General features: G+C 40.3%; 2 protein-coding genes and 1 pseudogene across 3 annotated transcripts; all 3 read left to right on the top strand.

Moving 5' to 3' along the window:
- Nucleotides 1-253: 253 nt before the first annotated feature.
- LOC311171648 (olfactory receptor 4B1-like) lies at nt 254-1189 on the top strand (the record flags this gene model as incomplete). Its single annotated transcript, XM_084234649.1, has 1 exon — nt 254-1189. The coding sequence occupies one exon, from the start codon at nt 254-256 to the stop codon at nt 1187-1189; it is 936 nt and encodes a 311-aa protein (XP_084090775.1).
- A 10044-nt stretch (nt 1190-11233) lies between these two features.
- LOC311171284 (olfactory receptor 4B1-like) lies at nt 11234-12166 on the top strand (the record flags this gene model as incomplete). The annotated part of the gene is made up of 1 exon (XM_084234010.1): nt 11234-12166. The coding sequence occupies one exon, from the start codon at nt 11234-11236 to the stop codon at nt 12164-12166; it is 933 nt and encodes a 310-aa protein (XP_084090136.1).
- A 6529-nt stretch (nt 12167-18695) lies between these two features.
- Nucleotides 18696-19594, top strand: LOC311171564 (olfactory receptor 4B1-like; annotated as a pseudogene). Its single transcript has one exon. The product of its transcript is annotated as an olfactory receptor 4B1-like (transcript).
- The last annotated feature ends 1937 nt before the right edge of the window (nt 19595-21531 follow it).

The following is a 21531-nucleotide window of genomic DNA, read 5'->3' as shown; positions in this document are numbered from 1 at the left end:
GAACCTACCCTTTTCTAGTGATCCTGGATAATTGACTATTAATCTGTGCCTTAATTTTTTAATATATAAACTGTTACTAGATTTCTAACATTTGCTATTAAATGAGTCGTATTAGCTAGATGAATGACATAGTGATAAGTGTATATTATAAAGTGATTTACACTGTCAGATGTGCTCTATATCAGGCAGATTGGTGTTACCTCAGTGTTTGTTTATTGCAGGCTTCTCATTTTCTCTCATCCAGCACGTCTGAATGGAATCTAAGTCGAGGACAAATAATGTGACTGAGTTTATAATCGTCGGTCTTTTCCAGGACCCACAGGTGCAGAGAGTGTGCTTTGTGCTGTTTCTTCCTGTGTACCTGGCCACGGTGCTGGGCAACGGCCTCATCGTGCTGACGATCACCATCAGTAAAAGTCTGAATTCGCCCATGTACTTCTTCCTTAACTATCTGTCCCTAGTGGAGATCAGTTATTCTTCTTCTGTTGCTCCTAAATTCATCACAGACTTACTTGTCAAGAATAAAACCATCTCCCTTGAGGGCTGTATGACTCAGCTATTCTTCTTTCACTTCTTAGGGGTTACTGAGATCTTCCTGCTCACAGTAATGGCCTATGACCGCTACGTGGCCATCTGCAAACCCCTTCATTACACAACCATCATGAGCCGGTCTGTGTGTCGTGTTCTGGTGGCTGGCTCCTGGCTTGGGGGCTTAGTTCACTCCATGGTTCAGATTTTTGTTACTATCCAGTTGCCCTTCTGTGGTCCCAATGTGATTGACCACTACTTCTGTGACCTCCATCCCTTATTCAAGCTTGCCTGCACTGACACCTCTGTGCAGGGGGCTGTTGTATTGGCCAATAGTGGGTTGTTTTCTGTCTTCTCCTTTCTCTTCTTGGTGTTGTCCTATGTCATCATTCTGGTCCATTTGAGGAACCATTCTGCAGAAGGGCGCCGCAAAGCCCTCTCCACCTGCGCCTCTCACATCACAGTGGTCCTCTTGTTCTTTGGACCTGCCATCTTCCTCTACATGCGGCCATCCTCCACCTTCACCGAGGACAAACTGGTGGCTGTGTTCTATACGGTCATCACCCCCATGCTGAACCCCATTATCTACACACTCAGAAACAAAGAGGTGAAAATCGCCATGAGGAGGTTGTGGGGCAAAAAGATCTCAGGAATGGACTGAAAATGAAAAAGTGATTAAAGAATGTATGCTGATTATTCTTTATTCCTAAAATGGGTTTTTGTTTTGGTGGAACAGTGAAGATATTCAAGAATGGCAGAAACAAATGTATGGACTTGATGTTACAGTTGCCATGATTTCTCCTTAGTAACCAAGGACGCCATGATGTCCTTGTAATGTTTCAAGGACACAGATCACATTGCCTTTATTACAGCTAATAATATCCTGGGTTTAAGTAATTTTAAGACTGAAATTAAGTGAAATGCAAATGTTTTGACAAATGTTTTGTAGGTCACATAATTTCTTTCTATGACTGAGTCCTCCCATCCTACTCCCTCCCTCTCTGTCTTCCTCTTTCCTTCCATTCTCCTCCCTGCTCTCCTATTTGTTCAACTTCACTAATGATAACAACCTGTATTTCATTAAAAGGGAACCGAATGATGAATTATAACAGAGAGTGAATCTAATCTCTTCTACTATGGGCAAGTGTGTCTGAAAACTTAAACTAGAAATTTTTCTATTCTTGTGGTTGGTTCTTGACATATTGTACCTATCCTAGAGCATCTGACTGCAAATACCAGAACAATTCTTAGAGCAATTTCATTTCTTGTGTCATAGGGCACCAAAGACAGTCAGATCTGTCTGGGCCCTCTGACAATGTCCAATATCCATATATTGAAAAAAATCACAATGGGATAGATTTTAGCTAGCAATAGGAAAAGTTCAAGTCTAACATTTTAACAGAGGAAATTACTTTTAGCCTTCTCTGGATATAAATAAGTATATAATCATAAAATTCTTCAAAGGCCTAACATGAAGAATAAAAGGTAGGGAAATATTATTTAAGTATTTTCTATTCTAGACTCTGTCCTTTATTCTGAGTGACGATGCCAAGTCCATTTCTTTAAATGTCTATTAATGTTTCTTGGTGAAGTAAGATGAGTCTGTGTTTATGTGACTGTTCACACCTCTGCATCTCCATCTGCACCTTAACTCACTGCCACAGTTTAGAAATTGTGAATGATTTTGAGAATGTTGAACAACTGGCCCCTGTTGGCTTTAGAATTACGCATACTGGCTTTGCACCCACTCTCATCCTTTTCAGCCTCCCCTGGAGGACCAGGTGAGGTGCTGCAGGTGGTCTTCTGCAGAGGGATGGGGCATCATGGTATGCTATGGGCCTTAGGGCGTTTTCCTTTTGTCCTTAGGTGCTGGTTGAACATGTTGCTCAATAGTGGTTTGAAAGGCCCTAGGAAATCTTCCCCACTTCTCTGTGGTCTCTGCTAGTCATGGTCATAGATTGCCAACAATCTGTGAAAATACCATTTTCACTGAATGGAATGACTTTTTCACTTTTTCATATGGCAAAATTCTGGATCGAAGACCTAGATTAAAGTCATCTCCCATATGGAGCTTCTCCTCCTTGGGTTGTATTGATGCCTCCTGTTCATTATTATTGTGATGTACTTTTATCACTTTGATTCTAATTATTTTATGAGTTTCTCATTAAACTGTAAGCCCCGAAGGGCAGGGTTATTTTTTATCCCTTTTTCTTAGCATCCATGAATGTCATGCATGTAGGTGGGGCCTCATAATGCATGCTGAATAAGCAACCCTTAGGCCCATGCACAGTCCTTTGTTTGTCAGTTCATACTGATTCTTCCAAACACTTTCCTGGTGAGCAGCACACATGTTCCTCTTATTTTTCATTTTTTTAAAAAATTATTTATTTATTTATACAAGCACTGGGTACAGTCAGAAGTGCTGGAGGGTGAGAGAATTCACCAGAGCCAGAGCGGGGAACAGAACAGGCAGATGGACCGAAATACACTGTTGAGGGGAGCAGCAGGCACGGCAGGAGAGGTCTGCGCACCATGTGGGACCCTCGCCGGTGGCCAGGGATTGAACCGGTGCTGCAGAGGCTGCGGGCAGCTTCACAGCCCAGCGCTCAATGGCTGCACCACCAGGGGAGGCCCCCATGTTCCTCTTAGAACTGGAAGAACTCGGGCTGAAATTTTTTGATGGATCAGTGGCCTCTCAGCCACCACCAAGATCTGAGCTGCTTAACTTATCTCAGTGCCCGTTTTTGCATAAATATAATAAAATTAACAATGATGTGGACTTTGTAAGATTATTCTGAATATTAATAAGCTAATATCCATGTAAAGCCTTTAGAAAAGAACATGGTATAGAGTTGTACCATAGACTCAATAGATAATAGCCATGATCATTATTATCATTGCTGGTTATTCATTTTATTTTGTGTGATCTGTCCATACATGTGTCTTCTTTTAGTTCTTCTCAGCTACTCAGAATAGGCTTTCATTGCACCAAAAAAAGCTTTCAAGCACTTTCATGCAGTCTAATAATTTTGTTTCGAGGCTTTTGGGCTAAATACTCTTTGTGGCTTAGTTGCTTTCAAGTGTCTGGTATAATACTTGGGACATCATAGGTGCTAAATAAATATTTGTTAAGTGAAGTGGGCTTTAATATAAGCCCCCATTTCTGTTTTGTTGAAAGTGCTTATATTTTATTTTTATATATTAAAACTTTGATTCAGAGCGAAACTCAGTGACGCTATCTTCCCTTTCTCTTGATGCCTTACTGTTATTATTGTGGTGGGCCGGGACCTTACACTGCAGGCTGTCATGGAGCCCATTTTATGTACATTCTTGGTTTCTTCACTGAGAGTCTGCAAGGAACATCATCAAAAGGCTCTGAGTCACTGGACACTGCAGATAGTATCCACTGTAACTGAACCATCAGAATTCTCAGGTGTGACCTCCCCACTGAGGATTGAGACTTGGTGGGTCTATTGAGAGCAAATTATACATTTTATCCTGGTCTCACTAGAAAAGCACAGGAATCAAAGGATCACATTTTTTTCATTATCTTAAGAGACAGAGAATATTGTGAAATTGAAAAAATACCCCAATTCTCATAAGTGTAATAGTGTAATTTTACCACTTAGCATTGGAAACCGTGTTGTTGATTCCAATTGTGGATTCTGTCACAACATTAGGAAAAAGATTAATTATAAAAAAGTAAAAGTCAAAATCAACAGGCAACTATAAACCAGAGACACACTACGGGGTGGGGTGGGAAGAGGGAATAGGGTCAAAACAGGGGTGGTGGGAATTGTATGGGGAATATAAAAAAGATGAAAATGCATACATTGTGCAAAGATGAAAAATGATGTAAAAATATATAAAATAAAATAAAAAATAAAAAGAAACAGACAAGATTTTTTAGACAACGATCGGAAACTAGTATCATTAAAGAAAAGTTGGGAGAGGGCTGCAAAGCACTCGGTATATAGGAATTTTGTATTCTTTCCCCATTTATTATGTATGTATTTTAGGTATAGGTTTGATTGCAAGTAACAGAATAAAAATGCAACTTAACGAGATAAAAGTACAACAGTCAGAGGTGGAAAGTTCATTAATGTTGTGGAGTCCACAGTATTACCAGTCCCTGTCATCTTTGGCATGTAGTTCAACCTTATGACTCAAAGGGCTGGTAGTGCCTGATGCCACTGATGTCCAGTAGAAGTTTATGCTCTGCTGGAGATGCTGTGTGTCTGTGCTGTTCAGTATGGCAGCGGCCAACAAGCAGTTGAAATGTGGCTAGTTGTTATTCTGGGTCAGAGACGAGATTGCTCCTGTGTCCCCAGTCTGTAAGACTAGCTGACTCCTTTTAAATCTCATGTCTTATTACCAAGTTCCTTTAATTGTATCAGTGCCATAGTTTTATAGGTTTTCATTTCTACCCAGAGAGTACAAGGAAGGGTTTCTTCCCACATACCCCCCCCAACACTTGTGTCTGGTCTTTTTGATGATAGCCATTCCAGTGAGTGTGAAATGATATTTTACTGTGGTTTTGATTTGCCTTGCCCTAATAGTAATAAGTCATGACGAACATCATTTCTTGTGTCTGTTGACCATCTGTGTGCTTTTTTGGTGAAATGTCTATTGAAAGCTTCTATTTTTTTTAATTGGCTTGTGTTTGTTTGAGTTATATGAGTTGGCTATAAATATTGAACATTAACCCCTTATCAGATATATGACTTGCAAATATCTTCTCCCATTCATCAGGTTGCCTTTTTATATGGATGATGGATTCTTTCACTGTGCAGAACCTTCTTAGTTTGATATCGTCACACTCATCTATTTTTGCTTTTGTTTCCTTTGCTGTTAGAGTAGAATTCCCAAGACATCTCTAAGGTTTATGTTTTTGTCTGTGTATTTTACGGTTTCAGGTCTTACATTCAAGTCTTTACCATTTTAAATTAGTTTTTGTCTATGGTGGAGTAAAGCAGTCAAGTTTCATGCTTTTGCATATAGTTGTTCCGTTTTCCCAGCACCATTTATTGAAGAGACTTTCTTTACTCCAGGCTTTGTTTTGGTTCTTTTGTCATCAATTAGCTCTCCATTATATATGTGGGTTTATGGCTGAGCTCTCAATTTTGTTGGATTGCTCTCGCTGTCTGTTTTTATTCTAATACCATACTGTTTTGATTACTGTCACATTGTAGCAAATTTGAAGTAATGAAGTGTATACTTTGTTCTTTTTCCTCAGAATTGTTTTGACTATTCATGGTTTTTTGTTGTTCCATCCAAATTTTTGTTTTGTATGTTTTATTTCTGTGCAAAGTGCCGTTGGAGTTTCTTTTAGGCAATGCATTGAATATTTACATTAGTTTGAATGATTTCCCTAACCTGTCTGGGCCACAGTTACCTAATCTGCCAAATGGCAACACTAGTTTCCATAGTAGAGTTGACTATACATGAGATGTCAGAAGAAAAGTTGAGAGACACAACACTGCCCAACATGTGTGTAATGTGCTGTGACTTAGGACACTATGCTTGGCAGTTGGGGAACTCTGGTTTTTCTGAAGCCCTTGCTGGTGAAGACATTTGTTGACAGTGGTAAAGGGCTTAGAATTTAAGAATGGACAGCTGGAAGATCCCTGTGCTACGTGTCAGGAGGGAGCTGCTTTGGTTATGCTAACTGTGCATGGGGTAACTTTACACAAGTACTTTCCTGTTTGGTGTTTCTTCCACAAGAAGATCTGACCTTGATGGCCCTTCCATGTCTAGTTTCTCTGGGCAGGAGGTTCGTGGAGTATGTGTGTGAAGTGGTCTGAGCCCACCTGCTGAAAGTCTGCCTGGAATTTGCTGACATGAGTGATCCAGTGAGGCATGAGGGCAGAATCGGTACCAAGAGTCTCGAGCCTCTTGAAGATGTCTGTGGTGGGGCGGAGGGATGATGTGATAATTGGATTCTCCTCCATCGCTTGCTTGAGAATGCAGAGGATGCCTTGAGTGCTAGGACTTATGGGAGGGTAGTGAAGAGGGCAAGTAGAAGTCTTGACTTTAGAACTGGATTACTTAGAAATAGGTTGCTGACCTCAGAGGGCTGTTAGTGCCAATTCCAGTGCTGTCCAGTAGTTTATGCCATCCTGGAGGTGTTCCATGTCTCTGTCCTATGTGACAGTGGCTATTAAGCAGCTGAAATGTAATGTACGAAACCAAGGAATGGAATTTTAAATTTTATTTAATTTTTATAAGTTTAAAAATTAAAAAAATCTACCTATGACTAGTGGATGTCATATTGGATGACATCCAGTATGTCACTGGATGACATGACATTGCTCTAGCATTTCATCTGTATTCCAGGGTACAGGAAAGGAGAAAGGAGAAAGAAATAATACAATTTTATTGATTTTTAAAATGATTTTTAATACTCCATACATTTTCACCTCCATGTGTTTATAAGCCTCACTTCACCCACCACCCAAGTACTAATATCCTTTCCACTATCAGGTTGGTATCCTCTCCTCTTCCCTTCCACTCTTCTTCTCCCTCCCCATCCCCCATGGTAACCTATATTTTTCAGAGTCAGAATTAATTTTGTGATGATTTGTTAGTTCGGTTATTTAAATTCTACATATAAGTGAAACCATCCAGTAATTCTTTTACTTTTTGACTTACTTTGTTTAGCATAATCTCAGATTCCATCCATTTTGTCGCAAAAGGCAAGATTTCATCTTTTTCGCAGCTGAGTAGTATTCCATTGAGCATATATATACACCACAACTTCTTTATCCAGTCATCTTTAGGTTGTTTCCATGTCTTCACTATTGTGATAATTCTTGGTGTTGCTGGACGATGTGGTTTGCCATTGTTAAATTTTTAAGGCATTTTAAGAGATTTTTTTTTCAAGAGTGCTACATTACCCTTTTACTTTCAAATTACTCCAGAGAAATTAGTTACATGGTCACCCTTAATTGCACAGGAGACTGCAAACTGTAGTCTTTCATTCTGAATGGTATTTCTTTTTAAGATTTATTTATTTATGCATACAAGAACTGGGGTATGGGCCAGAGGTGCGGGGGGTGAGAGGATTCACCAGAGATAGAGTGGGGAACAGAACAGGCAGACCGACTGAAATACACTGCTGAGGGGAGCAGCAGGCAAGGTCTGCTGCACAATGTGGGTAGCTCCCTGGCTAGCTGGGGTTGAACTCGTGCTGCAGAAGCTGTGGATGCTTCGCATTGCTGTGCTTAACCCCTTGTGCCTCCAGGGAGCCCCAGATTGGTATTGTGTTTAGCTGAAAATCAGACTTCTGTTTCTGAAGAAGGGGATAAAGGATGTAATGTCAGGCAGCTTATTAGTTACACCTCTCAAGTAATTCAACATAAATATGATGTGTAATGGCTTGGTCATATCAAAAACCACTTGTGTCATAATCATTTGATCACTTTAGGGCTGTTAGGTTCATTTAATACTTTACTCAGTCAAGCCATGTAATACTTGCCAGAATTAATAGAAGAGGCTGAGACACTGGAGGCCAAATGACTTATTCATGAAGACATGTTAGATTTAGAAGGTATGGTGGAGATAGTCTAGCTCAAGTCTGACTTTTTATAGAGAAGCAGGAACAGGAGAGTGAGTAGTGGAGTGGTGAAATGACAAGGCTGAAGTTAGATAATCAGTTACTGACCAGAGCTGGTGACCAGGTATCTTGACCCTGTCCAGTCCTTACTTTTCTTCTCTATTCATTCTTCTTTTTACTGTCAGTTGGCCAGTCTTGGAACAGTTTCCTTTAGGTCTTACTTTCAAGTTTCTTTCTTTCTTTTTTTAAAGTCCTCATTATTGGGAGCAAACACTTTCTAGAAATCTCATAAACAACTTGAAACTGATTTTGAACCTTTCCCCAAGTCATAGTTTAATTGACAATGTTTCACCCAAGAGAGAAAATTCCCTGGGGGAAATTGTTCCCTTGGTTATTGTGTGTGTCTGATTTATTTTAAATAGTTCAAGGATCTAAGCATTTAGTCACAACCTTTGGACTTGCAGTGGGTAGGTAGGTTGGTTTTCTACATGATTGAAAAGATCTTAAAGTGAGTCAATTTGGGGCTTCCTGTGACTTTTAATTCTTAGCTGTTATAAATCCAAATATCAATCCAGATCCATGTTCTTTGAATATTCATTTACCCCCCCTCCTTTGTGGCCTCATCTTAACCATCATCTGCTTTATTTTCTAATGGTGATTTGTCTTTGGGGACAGAGTCTGATTCTTGAACTGCTGTAGCAGCCACCACCCAGTACAATTAGAACAAATCCTATTGTTGAAAGAGTACTAATTTCTGAGTTAGTATGTCCAGTTAGTATTTCCAAGTTAGATACATTATCCAGTGTGTACCTTGGAGTCAGCTAACCTTGCTCAGCCTCATCTCAAACAGAAAGGTTAGGTTGAAAGGTCTCTAAATGCCTTCAGCTCCAACTCAGAGTGACTTAGCTGAATGTGACCTGTGCTAGGCTGCATGGGTTGAAATTCTGATTCTATGGCGATTAACTTCTTATCAGTTAATTCACTTATTTGTTGTTCTGTTTATGTAAAAGAAGATGATGTTAATTATGCCCCTATCAGAGTTCTGCTGAAAAATTCAAGAATGTATATAGAGCACTATAAAGTGTGTGACACAGTACTGTTGAAATGCAGCTACAATTATAAAGCAGAATGCAATTCCTAGACAAGGTTTATGAAGAATATTCACGAGATAATTTTGAATATTATAGTACATTTATTCTAACTGGAAGAGACAGATACAGAGCTACAATTTTAAAGGCATCTGTTAATTGCTGTGGGAGCAGCGAGATAGGGTACTGGGGCATAAATGGAGGAATGCATTATTTCTGTAGTGGTGAAGTGTTACTCGCAGTCTAGGAAAAAAGACTAGTAAACCCAGAGAAGCTGGCTAGTCAGGATAGCTCTCTGTTCTTGCAGGGGAAATGGCTGTATTATGCTTATCTGGGGAATGACAGAAATGATACAACATGGGCGGTGGCCAGTTTAGGAAGGACCTGGCACTCCGTGTTACAGATACTGTAATTCATGCTGTGTGTGGTGGGAGGTATTGATAGATATAGGTAAAGCAGCAACAAAATCAGATTTCCATTTAACAATAATCACCAAAGTATTTTCCAATGCTTGACGAAGAAATGATAGATGTGACTGGAGCTTTAAAGGCAAGCTTCGTTGACCAAACTGGATGGAATTGGACTTGGAAGTAAGGTAGGATGGGAAAGGATGAGGAGAGTGTGTTTCTGTGAAGGGAGCCTCAGCGGTGGACATGAGCAGGATGGCTTATGGGATCAGGGAACGATCCAGACTTGAGCAGAAGTGAGTTGGAGTTTACTGATTAGGAGCTGATGAGATTGCTCACACCGTGAAAGCCTTTAAAAGTGAGTTGGGGGAGTTCAGGGTTCATTCCTGAGAAGTAGAGGAGATGAGGAAATGGGTCTAGAAACCATTTCCTGGCTGGAGTGTGCAGGGTGGATGTGCTGGGAGCATCCGGTGACTAAGAGGATTTGATAATGCAGTGTAAAAAGTGATCAACAGCAAGGTCAGTGATGCAGATTAAAGGTACAATTAAGGGAATGTGGTGAGTAAATCGAAATGGGAAGTGAAAGGGAGGCTGAGTCCAGTGTAATGTTGAAGCCACAGCCTGGGCAGCTTGGAGAGTGATGGTGTCATCCAAGTCCCTCCAGGTCACGTTTGCCTTGAGTTTTCTGATACTCCATAGCTTTGTGTCAACACCTGCACCCTGTTCTCAGTTCAAATCCTTCCTGAGCCTCTTTTTTTTTTTTAAGATTTATTTTTATTTATTTATTTATACAAGCACTGGGTACAGTCAGAAGCGCGGGAGGGTGGGAGAATTCACCAGAGCCAGAGCAGGGAGCAGAGCAGGCAGAAGGACTGAAGCACACTGCTGAGGGGAGCAGGCAGCAGGAGAGGTCTGTGTGCCATGTGGGACCCTCCTCTGGTGGCCGGGGAGTAGCTGGAGATTGAACTGGCACTGCAGAGGCTGCGGGCAGCTTCGCAACCCAGCGCTCAACCGCTGCGCCACCGGGGAGGCCCCTTCCTGAGACTCTTGAGTGAGGATTTGGTCTTAGGTATTTCTTGAGGAGTCTACAGTCTTGACTTCTGACTTTTCAGTGACTTGATTTGCCAAGGTGGGAGAGGGTCCCAGCTATTTCACATGATTCTGGGTCTTGGTGCCTACCTCACAGCCCTTTTTTGCAAAGGATACCACACCATGATAGTGTAGCACTATTGCTTATATCACTGTAATTTTTCTGCTGCCCCTGCCTTCCCTGAAGCCCTTAGCTCTGGGTAGTTAAGAGTTCCTGTTTTCATAACTGGGTGATCCCTTTCCCATTAGCAAAGGGCCACTCAACTTTTGATTTTCTTCCCAAGAAATTAACCAGACATCCTGGTTCTGAGTCCTGGAATTCACCACTATTTTGTATGATCCTGGGTAAATAACTGTATCTCTGCACCTTAAATTTTTGGTATATAAACTATTACCAGATTTCTAATATTTGCTAAAAATGAGTCGTATTAGATGAATGACGTAGTGGTAAGTGTATATTATAAAGTGATTTACACTGTCAGATGTGCTCTATATCAGGCAGATTGGTGTTACCTCAGTGTTTGTTTATTGCAGGCTTCTCATTTTCTCTCATCCAGCACGTCTGAATGGAATCTAAGGCGAGGACAAATAATGTGACTGAGTTTATAATCGTCGGCCTTTTCCAGGACCCACAGGTGCAGAGAGTGTGCTTTGTGCTGTTTCTTCCTGTGTACCTGGCCACGGTGCTGGGCAACGGCCTCATCGTGCTGACGATCACCATCAGTAAAAGTCTGAATTCGCCCATGTACTTCTTTCTTAACTATCTATCCGTGGTGGAGATTAGTTACTCCTCTACCATTGTCCCTAAATTCATCACAGACTTACTTGCCAAGATTAAAACCATCTCCCTCGAGGGCTGTCTGACCCAGATATTCTTCTTCCACTTCTTAGGGGTTACTGAGATCTTCCTGCTCACAGTAATGGCCTATGACCGCTATGTGGCCATCTGCAAACCCCTTCATTACACAACCATCATGAGCCTGTCTGTGTGTCGTGTTCTGGTGGCTGGCTCCTGGCTCGGGGGATTTATTCACTCCATAGTTCAGATTTTTATTACTGTCCAGTTGCCCTTCTGTGGTCCCAATGTGATTGACCACTACTTCTGTGACCTCCATCCCTTATTCAAGCTTGCCTGCAAGGACACCTCAGAGGAGGGGTTTATTGTTTTGGTGAACAGTTTGGTTGCTCCCTTTGCCTTCTTCTTCTTGGTGTTCTCCTATATCATCATTCTGGTCCATTTGAGGAACCATTCTGCAGAAGGGCGCCGCAAAGCCCTCTCTACCTGCGCCTCTCATATCACAGTGGTCCTCTTGTTCTTTGGACCTGCCATCTTCTTGTACCTGCGGCCATCCTCCACCTTCACCGAGGACAAACTGGTGGCTGTGTTCTATACGGTTATCACCCCCATGATGAACCCTATCATCTACACACTCAGAAACAAAGAGGTGAAAATCGCCATGAGGAAGTTGTGGGGCAAAAAGAACTTGGGAATGGACTGAAAATATGGAAAAGTGATTAAGAAATGTATGTCTGATTATTCTTTATTCTTAAAATGGGTTTTTGTTTTGGTGGAACAGTCAAGCTATTCAAGAATGGCAGAAACAAATGTATGGACTTGATGTTACAGTTGCCATGATTTGTCCTTAGTTCCATGACAGCTAACAATACGAGTTTAAGTAATATTAAGTCTGAAATTAAGTGAAATGCAAAGGAGCACCTTTTGCCAAAGGTTTTGTAGGTTAAATCACTTCTTTCTATGACTGAGTCCTCCCACCTCTCTTCCTCCTTCCATCTTTCCCTCTTTCTCTTCCTGTTTCCTTCCATTCTCCCTGCTACCCTGTATGTTCAACTTCACTAGTAATAACAACATATATTTTATTAAAAAGGGAAAGGGAATGATGAATTATCATAGAGAACAAGTCTAATCTTCTAATATGGACAAGTGTATCTTTGAGAATTGAAACCAGGATTTTTTTTCTATTCTTGTGGTTGGTTCTTGGCATACTGTACCTGCCCTAGAGCACCTGACTGCAAATACCAAAAAAATCCTTAGAGCAATTTCATTTCTTGAGGCATGTTGGCACCAAAGATAGTCAAATCTGTCTGGGACCTCTGGCAGTGTCCTGTATCCATAAATTGAAAAATATATCAAATTTTAGCTAGCAGTAGGGAAAGATCAAGTCCAGCATTTTAACAGAGGAAATTACTTTTAGCCTTCTCCAGATATAAAGTGTATATAATGCATAAAATTCTTCAAAGACCTAACATGAAGGGAAACACTATTCTAAATGTATTTCTACTCTAGACTCTGTCCTTTATTCTGAGTGGCGATGCCAAGTCCATTTCTTTAAATGTCTATTAGTGTTTCTTGGTGAAATGAGATGAGTCTGTTTATGTGACTGTTCACCCCTCTTCGTGTCCGTCTCCGCCTTAACTCACTGCCACAGTTTAGAAATTGTGAGCGATTTTGAGAATGTTGAACAACTGGCCCCTGTTGGCTTTAGAATTACGCATACTGGCTTTGCACCCGCACTCTGTCCTTTTCAGCCTCCCCTGGAGGACCAGGTGAGGTGCTGCAGGTGGTCTCCTGCAGAGGGATGGGGCATCATGGTATGCTATGGGCCTTAGGGCGTTTTCCTTTTGTCCTGAGGTGCTGGTTGACCATGTAGCTGAATAGTTTTTTGAAAGGCCCTAGGAAATCTTCCCCACTTCTCTATGGTCTCTGCTAGTCATGGTCATGGATTGCCAACAATCTGAATAAATACCAATTCTTCTGCGTAGAATGACTCTTTTTCCCATGGCAAATGCTAGATAGAAGACCTAGATTAAAGTCATCTCCCATATGAGGGCTTCTCCTTGGGTTGTATTTGTGCCTCTTGTTCATTATTATCATGATGTACTTTCATCATGTGCTTATCACTTTGATTCTAATTATTTTATGTGTTTCTCATTAGACTATAAGCCTCATGGGTAGGGCTGTCTCTTATCCCTTTTTCTTCTTTGCATCCATAAATGTCATGCATGTAGCTGGGGCCTCATAATGCCTATTCAATAAACAACACTTTATGTCCATGCATAGCCCTTTGTGTATCAATTCAGGCTGATTCTTCCAAATACTTCCTGGTGAGGAGCACACATCTTCTTGTTAAAAGAGGAAGAAAGAAACAACCTAATCTCGAAGCTCAAAGATCTAGAAAAAGAACAACAAAAAAACCCCAAAACCAGTAGAAGGAAAGAAATAATAAAAACCAAAGCAGAAATAAATGAAATTGAAACTAAAAAAACAATCCAAAAGATCAATGAAACCAAGAGCTGGTTCTTTGAAAAAAATCAATAAAATAGATAAACCCCTAGCCAGGCTCACAAAGGAAAAAAGGGAGAAAGCACAAATAAACAGGATCATCAATGAAAGAGGAGAAATCACAACGGACACAGCAGAAATCAAAAGAATAATCAGTAACTACTATGAACAGTTATATGGAAACAAGTTTAACAATCTAGAGGAGATGGACAAATTCCTACAACTCTACAATCACCCAAAGCTAGATAAAGAAGAAATAGAACACCTAAACAGACCAATTACAATTAGCGAAATTGAAATGGTAATCAAAAACCTCCCCAAAAACAAAAGCCCAGGACCTGATGGATTTACAAATGAATTCTACCAAACATTCAGAGACGAATTAGTGCCTATCCTTCACAAACTCTTCCAAAAAATTGAGAAGGAAGGGACAATACCAAACACGTTCTATGAAGCCAACATTACACTAATACCAAAACCGAACAAGGACAACACAAAAAAGGAAAACTACAGGCCAGTCTCCCTAATGAACACTGATGCAAAAATCCTCAATAAAATTTTAGCTATCAGAATCCAACAATGTATCCATAAGATAATTCACCACGACCAAGTAGGATTCATTCCAGGGACACAAGGATGGTTTAACATCCGAAAATCAATCAACGTTATCCAACACATCAACAAAAAGAAATATAAAAACCATATGATAATATCAATAGATGCTGAGAAAGCTTTCGACAAAGTGCAATACCCATTCATGATAAAAGCCCTTGAAATTCTTGGGATACAAGGAACATACCTCAACATCATAAAGGCCATCTATGACAAGCCAACAGCCAGTATCATTCTCAATGGTGAAAAGCTGAAAGCAATTCCATTAAGATCTGGAACAAGACAAGGATGTCCACTCTCACCACTGCTTTTCAATATAATACTGGAAGTCCTAGCCAGAGCAATAAGACAAGAGAAAGACATCCAAGGAATCCAAATAGGAAAAGAAGAAGTCAAACTATCACTATTTGCAGATGATATGATAATATACATAGAGAACCCCAAAAACTCCACAGAAAAACTAATTCAACTCATCAATCAGTTCAGTAAAGTGGCAGGATACAAAATCAACACGCAAAAGTCAGTAGCCTTCCTATACACAAACAATAAATCTGAAGAAGAAGAAATAAAAAAAACCATCCCTTTTTTTTTATTGAAACAAAAAAAAATCAAATATTTGGGAATAAATCTAACAAAAGAGGTAAAGGACCTATACAAAGAAAACTATAAAACACTGTTAAAAGAAATAGAAGAAGACACAAAGAAATGGAAAGACATCCCCTGCTCATGGATTGGAAGAATAAACATTATTAAAATGGCCATCCTTCCAAAAGCAATATACAGATTCAATGCTATTCCAATCAAAATTTCAATGTCATTCTTCAAAGAAATAGAACAATTATTGATGAAATTCATATGGAATCACAAAAAACCCCGAATAGCCAAAGCTCTCCTGAAAAAAAAAGAAGGGAATGGAGGCATCACACTCCCAGACTTCAAACTCTACTACAAAGCCATAATCATCAAAACTGCATGGTATTGGAACAAGAACAGACATACAGACCAATGGAATGGAATAGAAAATCCAGAAATAAACCCACAGATTTATGGTCAACTAATCTTTGACAAAGGAGCAAAGACTATGCATTGGAGCAAAGAAAGTTTGTTCAATAAATGGTGCTGGGAAAACTGGGTCGCTACATGCAAAAGAATGAAGCTTGACCACTACCTCACACCATACACAAAAATCAACTCAAAATGGATTAAAGAACTAGACATAAGACCTGAAACCATAAAATATATAGAAGGAAATATAGGCGAAACACTACGTGATCTGCACATCAAAGACATCTTTACAGACACATCACCCAAAGCAGTGATAGTGAAGGCAAAGATAAACAGCTGGGACTACATCAAATTAAAGAGCTTCTGCACAGCAAAAGAGACAATAACAAAAACAAAGAGAAACCCCACCAACTGGGAGAACATTTTTGCACCCAACACTAATGATAAAGGACTGATCACAAAAATCTGCAAAGAGCTGATGAGACTCAACAACAACAAAGAAAATAATCCAGTCAAAAAATGGGCAGAAGAGCTAAAACGAAACTTCTCTGAAGAGGAAATGCAAATGGCCAACAGGCATATGAAAAAATGTTCAACATCACTTGTCATCAGGGAAATGCAAATCAAAACTACCATGAGATACCATCTTACACCAGTGAGAATGGCACATATTAAAAAAACTAGCAACAACAAATGTTGGCGAGGGTGTGGAGAAAAAGGAACTCTTCTGCACTGTTGGTGGGAGTGCAAACTGGTCCAACCACTGTGGAGAGCTGTGTGGAGATTTCTGGACCTACTAAACATAGAGCTTCCATATGATCCAGCAATTCCACTCCTAGGTATTTACCCAAAGGACACAGAAACATCAATTCCAAAGAGCACCTGCACCCCTACGTTTATAGCAGCACTACTTACAATAGCTAAGCTTTGGAAACAGCCCAAATGCCCCAAAATAGATGACTGGATCAAGAAGATGTGGTACATATATACCATGGAATATTACTCAGCATTCAAAAAAGATAAACACATGCAATTTGCAGCAACATGGATGGCGCTGGAAGGGATCATGCTCAGCGAAATAAGCCAAAAAGAAAAAGAAAAGTACCGATGGTCTCACTCATAGCAGGAATCTAGAAAACTTAAATAAGGGACCAGGAAAATGAATAACTATAAGAAAGTGAAAATCAAAATCAACAAAAAACTATGAACCAGAGATACTTTTAGGGGGGCGGGGGCGGGAGGGGAGGGATTGGGGTCAGAATGGGGGGGCTGCAATTGTATGGGGAATATAAAAATAAAATTTATTATTTAAAAAAAAAGAGAAAAAAATAAAAGTGGAAGAAGTCGGCTCTGAAATTTTTTATATTGGACCAATTGCCTCTCAACTACCACCCAAGACCTTCATTGAGGACAAAAAATACTCAGTAAGAACATTTGCCTTTTACAGGGTTGCTGTGGCTGTTAGAAGCAATGGCTGTGAAAGTGTCAGTATAGTTTCTTGCTCGTGGTAGGTACTCAAAAAATTGGAAGTAGTATTGTCATCATTATCATTACCACTTATGGGTGTTTTGGGTACCAGTCTAGGTGGTCTTAAAGCATAGAAAGTTAGAGAAAGGATAGGAAGGATAATCTACTCCAATTTTTTCATTTTATATTTTGGGACTACAAACCATAGAGTTTAAAGGACTTGTCTAAAATCATGCAGATGGCAGCCCCTTCACCTGAACCAGTCCTCTTATTTCTTCTCCTTTCTGCCTCATACTCCATGGTAACTAAAAAAATTATGGAAAAAAGTCTCCTAATGTCATGGTTTTAGCTACCATGTTTCAGAGCATAGTTACCAGAAGTTTGTAACTTCTCAGAGTTTTCAACTGAAGTAACTGAAACATTTTGAACCTTTTCTCAATTCACATTTCCTGCAAATTTTTCCATTACCAACAAGGAATTCCACTGGGAATTTGGTTCCTTGCTCATAGCGTGCAGCTTAATTCATTTAAAATTGTTTGAGCATCTTGATATTGCACACAGTCCTTGGTCTTCAAACAAGTGAGTGATTTTTCTCAGCTGAAAAACAGGATCTAAAGTTTCCAGTTGGCTGTTTCCTGTAGCTATTTTTCTATTTCTAGTGAGTTGATATAAAGATTGGCCAGGACTGATTTCCTGAATCCTTCCCATTTGTAATTTACCGTTTACCTCATGCTGTTCAATTTCTAAATGATAAAAGGACCCAGGGAATGTGGAAATAATATGACACTGTTAATTAGCAGTGACAAGCACAAAATCAAAGTCAATGGAGAAGAATCTCAGAATCATGGCAACAGCACCTTGGCAAGTTGGCCAGTTACTAACTGTGACTTTGAGAAGCCAATTAGATTCGCTGGACCTTACTTGCGTAAACTACAGTTTATATCAGTAAACTAAAGAGATTATATTAACATCTATATATTTCCTTTCAGCTGGAATGTTTATTTAGTTTCACATGGTGCATTATCTGAAATGAAGTGGCTTAGTCCACTGGGGGTCTTTGATGTGGAGGAAGGAGCCCAGTGAAGGGTGCTGTGGTGAGGAGGGCCTTTGTGTCCAGGGTACCACTCCTCAGCCCAGGACATCCCTTTTAGAGACGAGCTTTTGCAACAGAGGAGGAGATTTTTTGTGAACCTGAAGAGAAGCTTGATGTTCAACTCCTTGCCCTAAGCCTGACCATGCCGTACCCAGAACGATTTCTCACGTTGATTGAATGTGAATAAGAGGCCCCAGATTGTTGTGTATCTAGGCATCCGCATGCTTTGGCTTCCTTCTGGATACCAGACTATTTCCCACTTCTTACTTGGAGGCTTCATTAATCCACAGTCTCTTGGGGTCTCAGTTTTCTCACTTTCATGTAGGGATCATTGAGATTTTGTGAGGAAGCTTGAATAGTGTCTTGTGTAGAGTGTGCTCTACTTGCAATACTAACAAACACACAAAACCAGAAATGAACCAGTCAGATATGATGTGTGTGAAGAGTTCTGTCAGCAGGCTGGTGCTAAATAACCATGAGTGATTGGTATTAGGATTGATTGTTTTGTCACAGGGCTCTCTCTGAGATCCACCATCTCCAAACAACATCCATGGCCAGGACAAGTAATGTGACTGAGTTAATTTTGACTGGCCTTTTCCAGGACCCACAGGTGCAGAGAGTGTGCTTTGTGCTGTTTCTTCTCTGGACCTGGCCATAATGGTGGACAATGGCCTCATCATGCTGATGGTCACCAACAGTAAAGGTCTGAATTCTCCCATGTACTTCTTCCTTAGCTACCTATCAGTGGTAGAAATCAGTTACTGTTCCACTGTTGTCCCTAAATTCGTCACTGACTTACCTGCCAATATTAAAGCCATCTCCCTGGAGGGCTGTCTGACTCCCTGGAGGGCTTCTACTTCTTTGGCGTTGCTGAGATCCTTCTGCTTGTGGTGATGGCCTATGACTGCTATGTGGCCATCTGCAAGCCTCTTCATTATACAGACATAATGAGTCATCAACTGTGTCATGTACTGGTGGCTGGCTCCTGGTTTGGGGGCTTTCTTCACCCTGTAATTCAGGTTATCATCACCACCCATCTGCCCTCTGTGGCCCCAGTGTGGTTGATCGCTACTTCTGTGATCTTCTGCCATTATTCAAGGTTGCCTGCAGTGAAGCCTTTGTGGAAGGGGTGAGTGTGTTGGCCAATAATGGCTTAATTGCTCTGTGCTCCATCATCGTGATGATCTCTTACATCATATTCTGGTCCATTTGAGGAACTATTCTGCAGAAGTGCAGTGCAAAGCCCTCTCCACCTGCGCCTCTAACATCACAGTAGTCTTCTTGTTCTTTGGACCTGCTATCTTCTTGTACCTGTGGCCATCATCCACTTTCACTGAGGACAAACTGGTGGCCATGTTCTATACGGTCATCACCCTCTTGCTGAACCCCATCATCTACACAGTCAGAAACAAAGAGATGATGGGCCTTCCTGGTGGTGCAGCAGGTTGAGTGCAGCACTGTCAAGCTGTCCGCAGTGTCTGCAGCGTCTGCAGTGTCTGCAGCACGGATTTGATTCCTGGCCAGCCAGGGAGATACTGGCATGGCATAGCAGACCTCTCCTGTCTCACCCACTGCTTCCCTCAGCAGTGTATTTCAGTCTTCCTGCTCTGTTCCCCACTCTGTCTCTGGTGAATCCTCTTATCCTCCCGTGCCTCTGGCCTGTACCCCAGCTCTTGTATAAATAAAACAAGTCTTAAAAAAAATGAAAAAAGAGATGAAAATCACCTTGAGGAAGTTGTGGGGTTAAGAATTGTATTCAGGGGTGGAGTAAAAATTAAAACATGAAAAAACATAGGAAGAACAGGTTAAACATCTATGAATTTTGATTTTGGTCAACTGTGATGAATAGAGTGTATTTTCACACCTACCGTGATGGGTGACTGAGGTTGGCACACCGTAACTGCCAGGTGATAAAAGATACAAGGTGTTGTTAATATTGTTTTTTATCACTTGGGAATATTTGAATGTGTAATAATTGGGGCCCAGAGAAGAACTTCCTTGTAAAAATTCTTGTGACGTTTTGGTTAAAATGTACTAGTTATGTTAATATTATCTTGCAATGAAAAACTTAACTTTCCTAGCTTCAGAGAAATGCCCCAAAACACTTTTTGAATTTATCAGTAGAGAAATTGCTATCCCTCCTATGCACATAACTCCTTGAGTATATTTCACAGCCCTTGACATACATTATTTCACTGGAGTCTCATAGCTACCTAGTGATGCCAATAAATAATGAATTAATACTACAACTCTACTGTTTTGGAGATTGATACATCATTTAGATTTTTTATCTGTAAAGAACAGAATCTAGAACAATTGAGAAATCAAAAAAGAGATAGTTCAGGATAGAAATAGTCTCTGTTTCTCCATCCTTTATGGTTTCCATTCCTAAGGTCACTTTATGGGCCAAGGGGCTTCTGGAGTTCAGTCAAAACGGCAGCGTCCCTACCTTTGTGGAAGGACAAAGTAAGTGCATATGTCCCCTCTTGCAGTTGCAAGGGAGGCTGGGTAATGTAGTTTTTTTTTCCAGATGGCTATGTTCCCAGATGAAAATTCAGTGACTCTTGTAGTATAGTAGGGAGAAGGAGAAAACAGGGCAGCGAGGAGCACTAGCCGTCTCTGCTTGTGAATGTAGCAGGTGCACAGCATGGTCAGTAACTCAGGTGTCCTGACAGCAGGAACAGATACTCCTTCCATTAGAGTACCTCCCTCCAGCCTACTTTTAACTTTCAGTCAAGGTAAAAATCTATATTTAGTGAAATGCACAGATCTTTATCTTTATTGTGCAATCCTGTGAGTTTTGACAAATTTATATATCTGTGTAACCACTATCCCAACAAGATGTTGAATTTTTCTGTCACCTCAGAAATTTCTCGTATCCTCATCCGGGCAGTCTCCACACCTCACAGACAACCAGTGATTGAGTTTTTATCATCATTATCATGGATTAATTCAACTTATTCATAAGGTCATAAAAATGCAATCATAAACCATGTCTTCTTTGTGTCTCTCACTCAACAATGTTTTGATATTTATTGGCTTGTGGATTAAAATATCAATAGTTCTTTTATTTTGTGAGTTACATCTCACATTGCCTAAATATACCACAACTAAAAAAAAATGTGTTGTCTTGTTGATAGACTTATGGATTGATTTCAGATTTTGACTATTATGAATAAAATTGCTATAAACATTCATTGACATTCCCCTTTTTAAATAAAAAGCATAAATTTATGGGCACAATAACCCTTTATAATGAAGAATGTGTATAGACATTCTGAATTCTTAAAGGATCTGTGCATGTTCTATAATAGCGTGGTTTAATCAGGACTGGATATGTGTGAGCATAGGGGCAGTGGGTTCTCCAATTGTGGTACATTTTCAAA

This window comes from Talpa europaea (assembly GCF_964194135.1).
Source record: "Talpa europaea genome assembly, chromosome: 1".
Classification (NCBI taxonomy): domain Eukaryota; kingdom Metazoa; phylum Chordata; class Mammalia; order Eulipotyphla; family Talpidae; genus Talpa; species Talpa europaea.
Note: the sequence above shows the minus strand (reverse complement) of the source record. Positions and strands in the feature narration are given on the sequence as shown.